The 16,220-nt window shown below is 55.0% G+C and overlaps 1 protein-coding gene and 1 non-coding gene across 3 annotated transcripts; both read left to right on the top strand.

Moving 5' to 3' along the window:
• The first annotated feature begins 299 nt into the window (after positions 1 to 299).
• On the top strand, positions 300 to 406 carry LOC134389738 (U6 spliceosomal RNA). The gene has a single exon (XR_010024716.1). It is a non-coding gene; the product is annotated as a U6 spliceosomal RNA (small nuclear RNA).
• A 7,688-nt stretch (positions 407 to 8,094) lies between these two features.
• On the top strand, positions 8,095 to 15,953 carry CNN2 (calponin 2). 2 transcript variants are annotated; one of them, XM_063111548.1, is made up of 7 exons: positions 8,095 to 8,176; positions 12,009 to 12,130; positions 12,709 to 12,775; positions 12,877 to 13,014; positions 13,824 to 13,940; positions 14,059 to 14,205; positions 14,822 to 15,953. In XM_063111548.1, exons 1-7 carry the CDS (start codon positions 8,114 to 8,116, stop codon positions 15,095 to 15,097), a joined length of 930 nt encoding a protein of 309 aa, XP_062967618.1. In that variant the 5' UTR covers positions 8,095 to 8,113; the 3' UTR covers positions 15,098 to 15,953. The 2 variants fall into 2 exon arrangements, with proteins under 2 accessions (XP_062967618.1, XP_062967619.1); XM_063111549.1 differs by lacking the exon at positions 8,095 to 8,176 and having other exon boundaries at positions 12,047 to 12,130; positions 12,881 to 13,014.
• The last annotated feature ends 267 nt before the right edge of the window (positions 15,954 to 16,220 follow it).

Here is a 16,220-nt window from a genome sequence, read left to right as displayed (position 1 = left end):
CGCTGGGCGGCCCGGCTCGGGGGCGCCGGGAGGCGGGGCTGCGTCTGGCCCGGTGTTTTTGCATATTGCGTCCCACAAGCCTCCGCGGCTGCGAGGCCGCGATGGGGCGGTGACATTCTCAACATCTGAGGGTTTTTGGTTAATAAGTGAGGTTTAAAGTGAGTGTGATGATAGGAGAGATCTTCTGTTACGAAGACATCGAGTGAGTTATGCTGAGTGTATGCTAACGACAAGTACACCTAACTGTAAAGTGTTTTTACTGGAAGGCTTTAAATAACTGTGGGTAGATCCTATGCGTCGTGCTCGCTTCGGCAGCACATATACTAAAATTGGAACGATACAGAGAAGATTAGCATGGCCCCTGCGCAAGGATGACACGCAAATTCGTGAAGCGTTCCATATTTTTAGCAGACTTTCCGCCCTTCAACGACACCGTGACGTCACGGGCCCACAACGTCATCGGGTCTTGCTTCCCCGCCCCCTGCACTCCGCAGAGGGCGGCGATTGCACCCGTCTGCGTTTTGCTCTAATCCCAGCTCGCCCACGTTTCTCCTGTGGTCCGCCAAGGTGGATCAGCCCCCGTCTGTCCCCTGCCACCCTGGGTCTTCAGACCTGACTCTGGTGGGTTGGGACCTGGGCGTGCATCTGCCACTTGCCACCGGTACGACCTGTGCCCTCCAGGGGACGACGGGGCGGACAGAACTCTGTAAGCCAATGCCTGGCGGCAAAACGGTGTGCACCCGGCCCCTGAACCCCAGGAAGGAGTCCTTAGAGCTGAAACGCCCCCCACTTGGCTGCCACCGGGCTGGGACTGCGCCTGCCCCCTCCACCAACGCCTGGTTCCCACGCAGCCTTGACACATCCCACCCAGATGTCCCGGCCCTTAGGCGTTTTTGAAACACTTCGGACCCAGCGTTTATTGAGCGCTACTGTATGCCAGATGCTTCTGCCTCACGCTGCAAAGCGAGGCTGGTATTGGCCAAAGCAAGAATTCTGGAAGGGCAAGGGGAGAGGGGAGACAGCCTCTGCATGGGCCAGGACACTTGAGTGGTGGCCCCGGGAAGGACAACAGGACACTCAGGCCTGCGGCGATCAGAGACACTTAAATGGTTGAGGGAAATGAGTTTACAGCTCCCCAAGGCCTGTGTAAATGTTGGGGACACAGCAGTGACCTCACAGAGCTCCAGACCGGCAGGGAAACAGGCGAAGGGCCAAGCGGGTGTCTGGCTCCTGGTGGTGAGCATCACACCGTGAGGGACGCGGACAGGGGCCACCGAAAGAGATGTGGACATGGTGGGCATTAGTCCCTTCTGAGCTAGATTGGGTGGTCGGGGAGGGAAGTGACTTCAGCTCTGACCGGGAGGCTGAGAGACCCTGGGAGGCCTAACTGCCAGTTTCCTAACCCCCTAGAGTCATCCTCTTCCTGCTGCATAGAGGGTGCCCTGCATGGAGGCCAGCACACAGTAGGTGCTCAATAAATGCACAATCTTGAAATTATGATGGATCACGCTCTCTCTTACTAGTTGCAAAGAGAGAAAGAAATTTACTTTCCCAACAGAGAAACAGGGTGGGCGTCCCCTTGACTGGGGAGCAAACTCAGCCTGGCTGTAGGGGGAGGTTGGGGGCCTCTGACTGAGGCAGTGGGGAGCCGCCAGCTTTTGCTGGACTTCAAATTCTCCGTCCAGTGCGTTCCAATGTGTTAGCCAGTCCTGGGCTCCTGAGCATGCAAAATGTGGCCAGTGGGACTGAGGAACAGAATTTTACACTTAACTGTTTCTTGTTACTAATTTATGTTTAACCAACCCATGTGTGTCCGCAGCTGGGCTCTGGGGCTCACCGCCATGGAACAGAAACACAGGCCTACAAGAGCAAGTTCAACTTCACCATGAGTTCGAGCTGTGCAGCCAGCCGCAGGACAGCTGCCGGCCTCCTCAAAAAACCATCACTGTGGGACCGGCAAGGGACAGTTTTAAGTCTAAACCAAAAAGGACCAGAGATAGAGAACGGCCGGACACAATGCATGACCTTTTGGAGACAGTCGGGGAAATGTGAAGATGGGCTGGATGTCAGGACGCTGTGGTGTCATTCTTCTTTGTTTGGGGTATGCCAGTGGCATTGGGGTGTGGAGCCCCGTGAACAGTTTAGGGGAGGCTCACTGAGAAGGTGACAGGTGGAAAGAGTGTTCCAGGCAGAGGGCACGGCCAGGGCAAAGGCCCTGAGACAGGGCTGGATGTCATCATTTGAGGCACAGCGAGGAGACGGCCCAGGTGTGCCTGGAGCAGAGGGAGTGAGGGAGGACATGGGGGACATAAGGCCAGAGTGGTGGGTGGGGCAGGTCACACAGGGCCTGGAAGACATCTATGTCAAGGGGGCAATGGGAAGCCATGGACTGATTGGGAGCAGAGAAGGTCCCTGAACTGCTCTGGAGTTAAAGCTTCCTTCTGATGGAGATTCTATGGTTATTTATTTTTTTATTTTGTTTTTTTAAAGATGACCGGTAAGGGGATCTTAACCCTTGACTTGGTGTTGTCAGCACCATGCTCAGCCAGTGGGCTAACCAGCCATCCCTATATGGGATCCGAACCCGTGGCCTTGGTGTTATCAGCACCACACTCTCCAGGGTGAGCCACGGACCGGCCCCTGGTTATTTTTTATTATTATTACTGTATTGCTGTTGTGGCACTCTGCATGTTCCCCCCAAAGGTGTCCTCCAGAGGAAGCTGCAGGAGCGAGCTGCTGAGATGCCTGTTTGACCCAAAAGGCAGAGAGAAAAGAAAGCATCCAAAGCCCCACCTGGGCATGCCCGAAGCGCCCACTGTGATGCCCAGCCTGGGGTGCTGCCTTGACCCCCCTGGGGACCCACTGAGAGCCTGGGCACTTGGGGGAAGGGATTGCCCAGAAAGGGGCTACCGTGAAGGGGTCACGATGCCCCATGGGCCACCCGCCCCAGGACCTCTGCCGCACCTGCAGCTCCCTGTGCCCGCCACCAAGATCCGCTCCCCACCCCCTGCCCCCCACCAGCCTCCCAGACCAGCATGTAAGGCTGAGGCTCAGGTGGCACCTGCAGCCCCAGGCCCCGCAGCCGTGGCTCCATCCATGGGCCACACCGCAGACCCTTCTCCGAACCCTGCATCAGTCCACAGCCCCACAGTCTCTCCAGGGATCAGTCCTGGACAAATCGGTGAGTGTCCAGGGTAAAGGAGGAGGCCAGCTGCAGAGGCCACAGACCTTCCTTTGGAGAGAAAGCTGAGGTGTCCTTGGGCCCTGCAAGGTTCCTGTGGCTGAAGCCAAAATTCCTAAGATTTTGACATCTGTTGACCCAACGAGACCTATCTCTGTGCCAGGCACTCTCTGAGCACTTTACAAATGTTAACCCTTTTCCCGTTGACAACAGCCCTACAGGTAGGAGCTTTGCTGTCCCCGTTGTGCAAACCAAAGCACAGAGAGGTGGAGTCATCGCATAGGGTCACACAGCCTATGGGGGAGCTTGAATTTGAACCCCTGGCTGCAAGGTGGGGGGTGGGGAGCACTGAATTCATAGAATGTTACAGAATTATATAATTTCATAAATCTGATGTTCTCGGGTTTCTAGAATTATGGTATTCTAAGGTTCTAGAACCCCAGGATTTCGAATTCCGGGCTATCTGAGTCTGGACTTCTCGGGTTCTGGGATGCTGAGCGTTGAAACCAGGGGTCGGCAAACTTTTTCAGTAAAAAGCCAAATACTCAATACTTGCAGCTTTGTCAAGTACCAGTCAATCCCCCTGCACAGGGAAAAAGCAGCCCTGAGTGACTTGTAAAGACACCCGGCTTGCTGTTCTTCAGTGAAACTTCGTCTACAGACATGAAAATCTGAATATTACATAATTCCCACATGTCGTGGAAAGGTTTTCATCTTTTGATTTTTTTGACGACTTAAAAATGTGAGAACTATTCTCAGCTCATGGGCCGTACAAAAATAGGCAGTGGCTGGATTTGCCCCCATGGGTCAGGAACAAAGCTGTCCAGCGGAAACAGTTGTCCCTTGGTACCTGTCGGGGGTTGGTTCCAGGACCCCCAGGGTATCAAAATCTGAGGACGCTCAAGTCCCTGATATAAAGTGGCAGGGTATTGGTTAGAGCACAGACTTTTATTTTTTGGTGGCTGGTCGGTGAGGTGGCCCACACCCTTGATTTTACAAGGTGGCACTCCAACCTGCTGTGTTAACCGGCCAGCCCTGTGTTGTTTTTATCCTTGTAATGTTAAGTTGTTGGGGTTTTTTTTGGCTTTTTTTTTTTTTTTTTTTAAAGATGACTGGTAAGGGGATCTTAACCCTTGACTTGGTGTTGTCAGCACCACGCTCAGCCAGTGAGCGCACCGGCCATCCCTATATAGGATCCGAACCCGTGGCCTTGGTGTTGTCAGCACCGCACTCTCCCGAGTGAGCCACCGGCCGGCCCCTTTTTGGCATATTTTTGATCCACAGATGCGGAACCGATGGATACTGAGGGCCAACTTTATAAGGCGAACTACATACATAATTTTAAGTTTTCTCGTAGCCATATTAAAAGAACTAAAAGAGAACAGGTGACATTAATGCTAATAATATATTTTATATAAGTCAATATATCAAAACTATGATCATTTTAACATGTAATCAATACAAAATATTATTAATGAGATACTTTATATCTTTTAATGCACTGAATCCAGTGTGTTTCCCACTCATGGAAAATCTTAAACCAGATGCTAGAAAACAAAAACGAAGCAAAACAAAACCCAAAAAGGGCTGGCCTGTGACTCACTCGGGAGAGTGCGGTGCTGATAACACCAAGGCCACGGGTTCATATCTCTATATAGGGATGGCCGGTTCGCTCACTGGCTGAGCGTGGTGCTGACAACACCAAGTCAAGGGTTAAGATTCCCTTACTGGTCATCTTAAAAAGACAAACAAACAAACAACAACAAAAAAAAAACCCAAAAATCCAGACACTAAAGTTTCCCCAGAAACCGTCATCTGTATTCAGATTCCATAAAATTTACATTGAAAAGGAAAATTCATACATAAGTTGTTTCAAATACAAGGATACTTGAAAGCTTTCCAAAAACTGAATCTAGTATTAGTTTTTAATTTTAAATTGAAATTAATTGAAATGGAAGAAAATGAAACATTTACTTCCTTGATGGCACTTCAAGGCTCGGTAGCTATGTCCAACGGCTGCAGTGCTGGACAGAGCCCACTAGGACATTTCTGTCATTTCAGAAAATTCCACTGGTCAGTGCCAGTCTCAAATGCCAGGATTTGAATCACCTGCACTTATATGGCGCTTACTTTGTCCCAGGTGTTTGTCTGGATGCCTGATACATACTAGTTCCTGGGAGGGAGGTTCGTTTTACAGGTGGGGAGATTGAGGATTGTAGGGGCTGGGGGGCTTGCCCAAGTGGACTATGGACAGGTGGTTCTAGGGGTTGAGACTATCTGGAATCTCAGTCTTCTTGTTTCTGTGGTTTAGTTCCTTCTGACCCTAAGGTCGTCCCTGGCCTGCACCCCTCCCTGGACCTTCAGCTGGCCCTGTACATCCTGAGATGGCCTGCAGAGCTGTCCCACTGACCCCACAGCTGTGCCTGCTGTACAGTGTGCTAGAGATGAAGTGGTGGGACCCAGGGTCACAGGACAGGGGCCCACCACTACCCTGAGGGTGTGCCTGCCTGAGTGGGCACCAGGTGGACATGGGTTTCAGGGACGGCGGGCATCACATGCAACCTCGCTGTCCCAGAGACCCCAGCCCAGGATGACATCCCTGGAGGATTGCTGGTGGCTCCCCCGGACAAACATAATGAGGCAACTCATGGGCACAGTGCCCGCTGCCACCAACCACCCCAGGCTGGAGCAGGGCTCAAAGGACTGGCACTAGCTGCCTTCCTGCCGCCAGCTTCCACCGTGCCCTGGATGCCAGCGCCTGGATGTACAGTGCATCAAGTGGGACCTGCAAAGGATCCATCCAAACTGCCCATGCCCCTAACACCCCCAGGGCTCCCTGCCTGGACACCAATAAACAACACTGTTTCCACACTCAGAACTGGACTCTCACCGTTAAGCCCTCCACTGTCCACTGGTCCCCGTTTCACAGATGGTGAAACTGACACCCGGAATGGAAAGGATTTCCCAAAACCACCCAGCTAGGACTTGAACCCTAAAGAAAGGGTTTGCCTTTCATGGAATGGAAGAATGACAGGCAGAGAAAGAGGAAACAGACGTCCAGGGAACAGGATGCCTCGCAGGGAAGGGGCAGAGGTGAGTCATCTCTGAGCCCTCACAGCCCAACCAGCCACTAGTCAAATGTCAAACTCCTACTCATGCTTCAGAACCCTATGTCCCATGTCCCCTCTTACTCTTACATATGGGTTATTTTTTTCCCCTCCTGCAGAGCCCCCACTCTGCCTCCAGATTCCTCCAGCCCCAGACCCCTCCTTCTGCCCCACGAGCAGGGGAGTCTGTGCCTGGCTCTGTCTTCCCAGAGGTGGGCAGGACCAGAGCTAAGTTCTCTCTGGAGTCAGCATCGCCTCTTGCAGGACTGTCCCAGAGGACATGGCAGGGGGCTTTTGGTGAATAAACAGGTGAGTGAATGAATGAATGAATGGGTTACTGAATAAGTCAATTCATTTATCCTGTTGTTCACTTATTTACCGATTTATCTGTACAGGCAGACAACACCTATTGAGCACCAGCTGTGTACCTGGCCTGGTGTGCTTGGCAGCCTCAGCCCTGCCCCCAGGGCGTCTCCTGGCCTCACCCCTCTGTGGTTTCACCGTCTCCCGCACTTCCCGACTCCCCGGCAGCCCTCGGCACCCAACTCAAAGCCCCTCCTCCTCAGGTGGTCTGGTCTCTACAAGATCCCAGCCACGGACAGTCCCTCCTTTTCTGTGCTAGTCTGGTTTTGTTGCTTATAACAAAATACATGGAACTGGGTAATTTATGAGAAAACGAAATTTATTGCTTACAGTTTCTGAGGCTGGGAAGTCCAAAGTCTATCTGGTGGTGGCGACAGTGACCCAGGGGTCTCTGAGCAGAGAGAGAGAGAGACAGTCTCTCTCCTTCTTTTAAAGCCCTCAGAACCACGCCCCTGACCACCATTTTCAGTCCATTCACTACGGCGGGTCCTACAATCCAATCTCCTCTTCAAGGCTCCACCTTTCAATGACCATAATAGGATTTCCCACCCTCTTAACAGTCACAGTGGGGGCCAAGTTTCTTTCTTTCTTTTTTTTTTTAAAGATGACCGGTAAGGGGATCTTAACCCTTGGCTTGGTGTTGTCAGCACCACACTCTCCCAGTGAGCCACAGGCCATCCCTATATGGGATCCGAACCCGTGGCCTTGGAGTTGTCAGCACCGCACTCTCCTGAGTGAGCCACGGGCCGGGGGGACTAAGTTTCTAACACATAGAACTTGGGGGACACACTTAAGCTTCAGGGAGTTTTGGGGGAACACAATTCAATCCACTACAATGTCTTTGCATCTTTTGCTCTATCAGGAATACCCTTCCCTTTCGGGCTGGCAAACTCCTATTCATCCGTCAAAGCCCCAGCTCCAATCGCCCCTCCTCTGTGGAGCCTGCCCTAGGTCCCTTGTCCGCCTCCCAGCTGTGAGAGATCCTGGGAGGGGGCTAGACTGACAGGCGCCTCTAAGTGGCAGAGAAAAGTTCTTATTCGTGCACCCCAAAGATTTAGGGTCCCACCCAAAATTCTCTTCCTCCCACCATCGTGCAGAAATGTAGACTGAGACCTGCAAAGGGTGACAGAGCCGCCCAGGAGCTCCCCGCAGGGAGAGGGCAGGAGTGCCAGGTCTTAGCAGTCCAGAGCCCCGGACCCTCCCTGCCTCAGTTTCCCTTCGCTTCAGAGGGGGCGAGGGGCGCCTCCCGGCCGCGGGCGATGGGGGCCTCAGCCGGGGCGGGGGTCCGGGGACCGCGAGGGGCTCCGGAAGTCTGCGGCCGCAGGAATTCGGCGCTTCGAGGCCTTATAAGGACATTTGCGCTCCGGGCCAATCAGCGGCGGGGGCGTGTCGTCGCCAGCCCAGCGACCCGCCCGCCCCGTCCCGTCCGTCCGGGCCCGCGCCCGCCGCCGTCCCGCCAGCCATGAGCTCCACGCAGTTCAACAAGGGGCCCGCGTACGGGCTTTCGGCCGAGGTCAGGAACCGGGTGAGTGACAGGCGGGCCCCCTTGTCCCCGCCGCACACTCGGACTCGGGCAGGGGTCCGCGCGACGTCGCGGAGGGGCGCCCGGCGCGACCGTCCAACATCTTCTTCCCCCTGACAGCTGGGTGGTCTGGGGGCGCCCCCTGAGACTCCCAAACCTGGGGGGCCGCGAGAGCTGAGATGTGGGGACCTGACCCCTCCATCTCCCCGGCATCTAACCTCCTCGCCCAGTCCTGACCCCTGGGCTGCTCCCCCATCCGAAGCCCCCGGGACCCACTCTCAAGGGTTTAGCCGTGGGCCCCGGGAGGGCTTCAAGGCCGGAGAACGCTCTGAGGGTCTGGGTGGACCCCAGCAGCCCCCGCCTCATCAACTCCTAGGCCCACTTCTGCTTTTGGGGCCACTGAAGCTTCGGGAGGGGAAGGGGGCGGGCCCGGTGGTTTTTGAGAAGGGTGTGCCCCCCCCAGGAATTTCCCGGCTTCTTACACCTGGTGGGAGGGCACGAAGGGGGAAGTTGGAGCTGAGGGGCCACCTAAGCAGCTTTGTCCCATCTGACAAGTTTAAAGGGGTAGTGAAGGGGTTCCCTGAGGGTGATCCTGAAATGTGTGGGTTGTATAACCTGGAAACACGGGGTGAGGCCCGGGGGAGACACTTTTTAAGAAACCACTGTGGTTCTGGTCCAGAGAGGGGCAGACACTTCTGAAGGGTCACACAGCAGGGTCTGGGACATCCTAGGGAGAGGGGAGCAGGGGATCGTTATCCCAGACTCAGGGGAGGTCCAAAGCCTGACACTCAAGGGCCCTTCCAGCTGGAGAGCGTTTGTCATCCCTGCCCATCCCCCCTGCACACACCCCCACCCACCAGGCACCCGGGAATGCAGCCTCACAGCTGGGGAACCTGCCTGGGCACGCTGAGGGCACCAGCCCTGCCAGCCTCTGACAGGCACCTGCCCCGCCGACACCCCAGGGCCGGCAGACAGGAGGCGAGTTTCTGCATCACTTTGTTTGGACAAACCCTTTGATGAAAGAGGAGGCTGAGGCTTGGGGAGGCGAAGGACTGGTCGCCCAGCAAGCCCAGGGGCTCTGGACTACCCCTTAAATGTGCTGTTCCCCACTCCAGGGGACTTTTGACTGGCTGTAGTAGCTCTACAGAGCCTGCCTTGCAGGTGCCCGGGTATGTTCCCCACCCTGCACGGAGGCAGTTTAAGGGTCTGGGGTGCAAACAGTGCTTCAGCTCTCCTGAACCACACAGCTTGCAAGTGGCAGAACCAGCCCTGTGGGCTCCAGTGCCTGATGGCCTCTGGTTTTCGGGGCAGTGCATCTCCCTTGAGCCAGCGGGAGAGGATGCTGCATACCTGGCAGGGGGAGGGGGCAGCTTCTGGAGATGGGGTGGGGTGGGGGGCAGGTTGGTACCTGCTCTAGTTGGAGTGAGGTCATAGCAGCAGTCCCAGAAGGCTCCCTGTGACCAACCCTCGGTTTGCCAGTCTGGGGAATGGTCGGGATTCCAACCAGCTTGCCAGGGTCACTAAAAGTCCCACCCCACTTGAAAACCCACTTTCTGGTGGCTTTGAGCTCACACCCACCCCATTCTCTTTATCAGCTGCTTAAGAAAGAGGAGACCCAGGAACCTCTTTGACCCAGCCCCCTGTGCCTCAGTTTACCCCTGGCTGGATGGTACTGCGGCAGGCTGAGGTCAAGTGTGTCTCTCCGAGGAGCCATGGCCCAGTGATCCCAGCCAGGGGATCTGGACTGCTGAAAACAGCTGGTCCTGATTTAGCAGGGGAGGCAGTGGCCGCATTCCTGGCAGTTTGTGGTGAGGAGGAATGTGCTCAAGGCCTGGCTGGGCAGCTGGGGAGGGAAAGCCACCATGCAGGCGGGGCTGGGCCAGGCGCCTTGCCCAGGATCCTGGCCCCCAGGCCCCCAGAGCCGCCAGGGACAGGGCACAGCTGGACAAGGCATGTCTGGCCTCCAGACTAGCCCAACCGCTTCAAGCTCAGCTCTCGGGGCCTGAGCCACACCCCTGCCCTTTCATTCCTTGGGCTGGACAAAGCTGCATCTGGGCAGGGCTGCTCCCTGGCGGGCCGTGGGAACCAGAGACGAGACCCAGTGGGGGTGGGCCGGTTGGATCGGGTTAGTGGGCCGGCCTCTGCCTTTTTGTCCCCTGTGCTGCAGGCTGCCCAGCCCTGATCCCATGTTGCAGGGCTTTACAGGCAGGAAGTGAGGGCTCAATTCAGGAGACCCTTACACAAGTGATTACAAACTTAGATGGAGAAACTGAGGCTGAGAGGGGAGAGACCTGTTGATAGTCATCTGGGAAGTTAGGCACAAAGCTGGGAGGAGGAATTGGGTTGTCAAAGGGCTGCTCTGGGGTCCTTCTGGTCCCCTGGGAGGAGAGGAGAGAATGGGCACCTTTTCTCAAAGGAAGGCAGGGGGTCCGCATCAGAAACCCCCTGAGCTGGACAATCTGATCCTGAACAGGAGCTGGGATTTAGCTTCTTACCACTTCCCCAAGGAGCTGTGCACACACCTGGGTCTCCCTGACTCCGTGGGACTTCCCTGGGGCCAGCCATTCTGGCTTTTTCAGACTTCAGTGTTCTAAGATGCTGCCAGAGGGATGTGTGCTTGTGGGCAGTGGGTGTGCACTAATGGGGCACCTTGAGCATTTTTATGCACCATCTAGCAGCGTGGAGACAGGACTCAGCTGGACAGCAAAGGTTACAGGGGAGTTGGACCATAATCCAGGAGAAACGTCCCGTAACAGAAGGTGGAGATAGATGCTAGAAGGAAAATCAAGTAGGGTGGACAGACAGGAAGACGGGGGACTGTCATAGACAGGGTGGTCAGGGGGGTTCTTTCCAAAGAGGGACCTTCCATCTGTGACTGGATTGAAGGGAGGGACCGAGCCTGCAAACATCTGAGTCGGCAGTGACAGTACGTGCAAAGGCCCTGAGGCAGGAACTAGCACGGCTGGTTTGAGAAACAGAGAAAGGTTTGGCGGTTCCTCAGTAGGTTAAACGTAGAATTACCCTATGACCAGCCGTTCCTCTCCTGGGTGTCTACCCAAAAGAAATGGAAAGAGGGACACAAGTACCTGTACATCCATGTTTATAGCAGCATTATCCACAACAGCCAAAAAGTGGAAACAGCCCAAACGTCCATCCATGGATGAGCGGATGAACACAGCGTGGTCCATCCACACAGTGGAACATCACATAGCCGTGAAAAGGAACGAGGCTCTGACACACGCTGTGGCGTGGATGAGCCACGAACACATCACGCTCAGTGACAGACGCCAGACACAAAAGGCACACAGTGTCTCATTCCATTTATATGAAATGTCCAGAACAGGCCAGTCCATAGGGACGGAAAGTGGATCAGTGGTCACTGGGGGCCAGGGCAGGGGATGGGGTCTGACTGCTGATGGGGAGGGGGCTTCTTTTTGGGGTGATGAGAATGTTCTGGAACTAAGTAGAGATGGTGGGTGCACAACACTGTGAAGGCATTAAATGACACTGAATCAATCGGTTTAACATGGTTAAAGTGGTAAATGTCAGGTGTACCATAGCAAGGAGAAGAGAGGGCAGGGGGCAGATTAGAGCCAGTGTTTATCAGTGAGAGCTGTGAGCATGACTGCTGTGGGGTGGTGTCTTTGTGCCCATGAGAAAGGGCTGGGGTGTCCCTGTGGGTGGGAAAGGGCGAGGCATGCTTGGGTGGGATGAGGACCACCAGGCTCCTCTATAACTTCTTGCTTCAGAGTCACCAGCCCCAGCCACTCAGGAGCTTCAGGGGCTTCTGCTGGGTCCTCACCCCAGCTGAGCCCTGTGCCCTCTGCTTCCCCAGCTCCTGTCCAAATATGACCCTCAGAAGGAGGCTGAGCTCCGCAGCTGGATAGAGGGACTCACAGGCCTCTCCATTGGGCCCGACTTCCAGAAGGGTCTGAAGGACGGGGTTATCTTATGCACGTAAGTGCATGCATGGACATGCATGTTGTCACCCCAGCTGTTCTGCACAAATGAGATCACACTGCATGCACTGTTTGAAGCTTGCCTGCTTTTGACTTAATGAGTCTTTGGTCTAACTTGTGCTTCTTTCTTTTTCCTGTCTTATTGCTGTGTATTTTTCTTGTCTTAATTGCTTTGTTCTTTTCTTGTCTTAATTGCTTTGTCTAGGATATCTGACAGCAAGCATCTGGAGAGCTAATAAAGTTTCTGGGGGGACTTTCCTTGTTGTGTCCTATCTAACTGTCATTCAGCCATTCCTCAGTTTTGCACATTAAAATTTTTAATGGAAATTCCCAGATTCACTCCCCAAAATCAGTGGTTCTGGATTATACTCTCAACACTGATTGTTGTCAGTCTTTGGCAGCTTGACTTGTTTGGTGGGTGAAGATTAATTCAGAAAAGGGGAAACTGAGGCCTGGGGAGAGGCAGTGAGTTTCCCAGGAAGGCATGAGTTTGGCCAAGATCAGAACCCTGATCTTGGAGGTTCCCCTACACTAATGGAGGTTCCTGTTTGGCCCCCACCCATATGACCTCTGCAGACTCATGAACAAGCTCCAGCCAGGCTCAGTTCCCAAGATCAACCGCTCCATGCAGAACTGGCACCAGGTGAGGGACTGGGGGATGGAGTAATGAGGGGGTTGGGAGACCCCCTTTGACAGATGGATAGACTGAGGTCCACTGACCGTCCTTGTCCTGCCTTCTCCCAGCTAGAAAACCTCTCCAACTTCATCAAGGCCATGGTCAGCTATGGCATGAACCCCGTGGACCTGTTTGAGGCCAACGACCTGTTTGAGAGTGGGAACATGACGCAGGTGCAGGTGTCTCTTCTTGCACTGGCTGGGAAGGTGAGGCCCAGAGAGGGGCAGCCACCTGCCCAGAGTTACACAGTGAGATGGGTACACATATATAGGTGCTCTTCATTCCCTTGTTTGCAAATATTTTTGAGTGATCACAAAGCACTGGGCACTTTGGATTCCATGGTGAACAAGACAGACACAGTCCACCCCTTTACGGGATTCAGTCTGAGGGCGGAGGCAGAGACCCACAGTCTGATGGGGGAAGCAGACTAAAATGAGCAAAACAATTTTTACACGTTATCAATGCATTACATATTGTGAGAAGTGCCTTGAAGGAAAAGAAAGAATGAAAGGGATATCTAGGATCTACTGACCCTCAGAGACTGGGAGGGTGGGTTGGAACAGTGTTTGGGGCAGAAGGAACAGCAAGGTCCTGACATGGAAACCAGCCTGGAGTGTTGTAGGAACGAGGAGGAGGTTTTGGTGTCAGGGAATTGGAGGCCAGGGAGCATCCAGGGGCAGGCATCCAGGCAAGAGATGGTGGCAGTGACCCAGGCCAGGGTGGCAGGGGTGGGGGTGTTGGGCAGGAGGAGGTGATGGAAAGCAAGGAAGAGGGGGTGAGTACACTCCCCAGAATTCTTGGCCTGAGCAACTGGAAGGCTGGCCCTGCTATTGTCTGAGGTGGGGAAGGCTGCGGACCAAAGAGTTCTGTTATGGGTGCGTTGAGTCCTGGATGCCTGAGAGAGGGACAATTGAAGCCTGGTCCCTGTGCCTCCCCCAGGGTGGCCCACCCTGGGCCTGGATCAAGGGTCCCCAGATGCCCCACCCTGATACTCCCTCCCTGTCCCATCCTGCAGGCCAAGACAAAGGGGTTACAGAGTGGTGTGGACATAGGGGTGAAATATTCAGAGAAGCAGGAGCGGAACTTCGATGACGCCACCATGAAGGCCGGCCAGTGTGTCATTGGGCTGCAGGTGGGCATCAGGCTCCCCCAACCCTGGGTCCCTGCTGAGCCCTGTGGCCCCTCGAATTCAGAGGAGGGTCTCGAGACCTGGCAGAGGCAGACTGACCTCTCCTGCCCACCCTCTGCAGATGGGCACCAACAAATGTGCCAGCCAGTCGGGCATGACCGCTTACGGCACCAGAAGGCATCTCTACGACCCCAAGAACCACATCCTGCCACCCATGGACCACTCAACCATCAGCCTCCAGATGGGCACCAACAAGTGTGCCAGCCAGGTGGGCCTTGCCCCGGCCCCCTCCCCACCTCTCTATGCCCTGCTGTCTCGTCCCTTTCCCCAAGACCACCTCCTGCTGAAAACCCCACTCTGGGGTTCCTTCCTGCCTTTCTGTCCATGCCTCAGATTTTAATCTCAACTGTTTCCACCATGCTGTGTATCTCTAGAGAAGTTACTACCCCACTCTGTGCCTCAGTCTCCCTGAAAGGATTGCCCAGAGGTTCCACCCAATCCTGATATTTTTAGATTCTCACATTTTCCACCATGTGGAACTTATCAGTGACAGTTTTGGAGCCTTCAGACCCCCAGGACACCTAAGCTCCAGCCGGAGGAGGTTCTTGGCTGGCAGGGAGAAAGCTGGACCCAGATATTCCTGGTTGCGAGTGGTCAGGGTTGAGACGGGGAGAGAGGGTCCCTAGTGATGTAGATCCACTCGGTGTGGAGTCAGAAGAGAAAGGGTGTCTGGGCAAAGCTTGGAAGGATCCATAGGAGTTTTGCACTAACAGTGAGAAAGCAGGGAGGAAGGAAATGGTGTGGAGTCCGGGGGAAGGTCCCCTCCTGGGGCTTCTGTTTCCCCCTCTTCCTTCCCACCCCGACACTCTCTCCTTCCTCTGCAGGTGGGCATGACAGCTCCCGGGACCCGGCGGCACATCTATGACACCAAGCTGGGGACCGACAAGTGTGACAACTCCTCCATGTCCCTGCAGATGGGCTACACACAGGGTGCCAACCAGAGCGGCCAGGTCTTTGGCCTGGGCCGGCAGATATATGACCCCAAGTACTGCCCACAAGGCCCAACAGCTGACGGGGCTCCATCAGGCACGGGCGACAGCCCAGGCCTGGGGGAGGCCTCGGAGTATCCTCCCTACTACCAGGAGGAGGCAGGCTACTGAGGTGCCCGTGTGTGCCATCTCCCACATCATTGCCCCGTCTCGGTTTTTGGGTTTTTCTGTGTCTTTTTTTTTTTTTTTTTTTTTACATGTTCAGTGCTGCCAGCCGAGGGTCTGTGGGTGGCTGGGTGGGATCAGGCATCTGGGCATGTTTTTCCCTATCCTGCCTTGGTTCCTTCACAGGACTGAGCCACCAGGCTGGGGGCAGGGGTGAAAGCTATCTCCAGATGCGTGTGGGTGGGGGTCCCCACCAGGGCACATCCAGGCAGCAAGTTTCTCAGCAGGCTGTGGGCCGAGCCGTGGGGAGCGGGGGAGAGACCTGGGCTGGGAGGGGAATGGGCCCCAAATGGTTTCCGGTTTCTGTCCTTTCTCTTCCCTTTTGTTTGCCGATCAGTTTGTGGTTTCTGTACACACGGAAGTTTTGGGCAGTTTTAACAAGTTTCAGGGGAGTGGGGTGGGGATGGTGTAGGGTCCCCTGGGATAGGGCCTGACCACAGTCCTAAAATATTGTAGGTGTCTGTGAGGAGCTGGATTTCCCTAGGACCCTCAGACCACCAACAGTGACCCCTCCCAGGGGTCCAGTGGGGAAACTGAGGCCCAGACAGGACAGTGGAGTTCTGAGTAGTTGAGGCAAAGCCAGACCTGGCTCCCCATACTCGCCCCCACCCCATGACATCCCCCTTCCTCGCCCTCCATAGGTTTAACAGAGCCCCCAACTCTTCCCCTTCTGGGCCTGACCAGCCGGCCCACGCTTTTCCAGCTGCCCCACTCCCCTGCGCAGTACTGCACAGGGACCCCCACCCAGGGATCCCTGGATTATGAGATAATGTGAAATACCGACTGTGGACCAAAAGCAATAAAAACCTCCGTTTTTAGGAAAAGAAGGTGACTTAAGAGAATTGAATCCAACGCGACCTTGGTGGTGGTGGTGGTGGTCGTGGGGTTTGTTTTGATCCTTTCTGGGGCCCTGTGGGATCTGGTGGGGGGCAAGGGGAGACCGTCTGCAGCAGCTTTGGGACAGGGAGTCCCAAGGACACAAGGTGAGTCTGGGGTGAACTAGTGATTTGAGGGGCCAGGACCTGGGGTGGGGGAAGCAGCCGGGCCCCCTGGCCAGCTAGAAAGGAGG

Source organism: Cynocephalus volans, chromosome 10 (assembly GCF_027409185.1).
Source record: "Cynocephalus volans isolate mCynVol1 chromosome 10, mCynVol1.pri, whole genome shotgun sequence".
Lineage (NCBI taxonomy): Eukaryota > Metazoa > Chordata > Mammalia > Dermoptera > Cynocephalidae > Cynocephalus > Cynocephalus volans.
Note: the sequence above shows the minus strand (reverse complement) of the source record. Positions and strands in the feature narration are given on the sequence as shown.

Bases quoted from the DNA above. Each gene is read 5' to 3' on its own strand.
- CNN2 (XM_063111548.1), top strand. From the start codon at position 8,114: ATGAGCTCCACGCAGTTCAACAAGGGGCCCGCGTACGGGCTTTCGGCC. The intron at 12,131-12,708 runs GTAAGTGCATGC...TGACCTCTGCAG, and splicing joins GACGGGGTTATCTTATGCAC to ACTCATGAACAAGCTCCAGC. The intron at 13,941-14,058 runs GTGGGCATCAGG...CACCCTCTGCAG, and splicing joins AGTGTGTCATTGGGCTGCAG to ATGGGCACCAACAAATGTGC.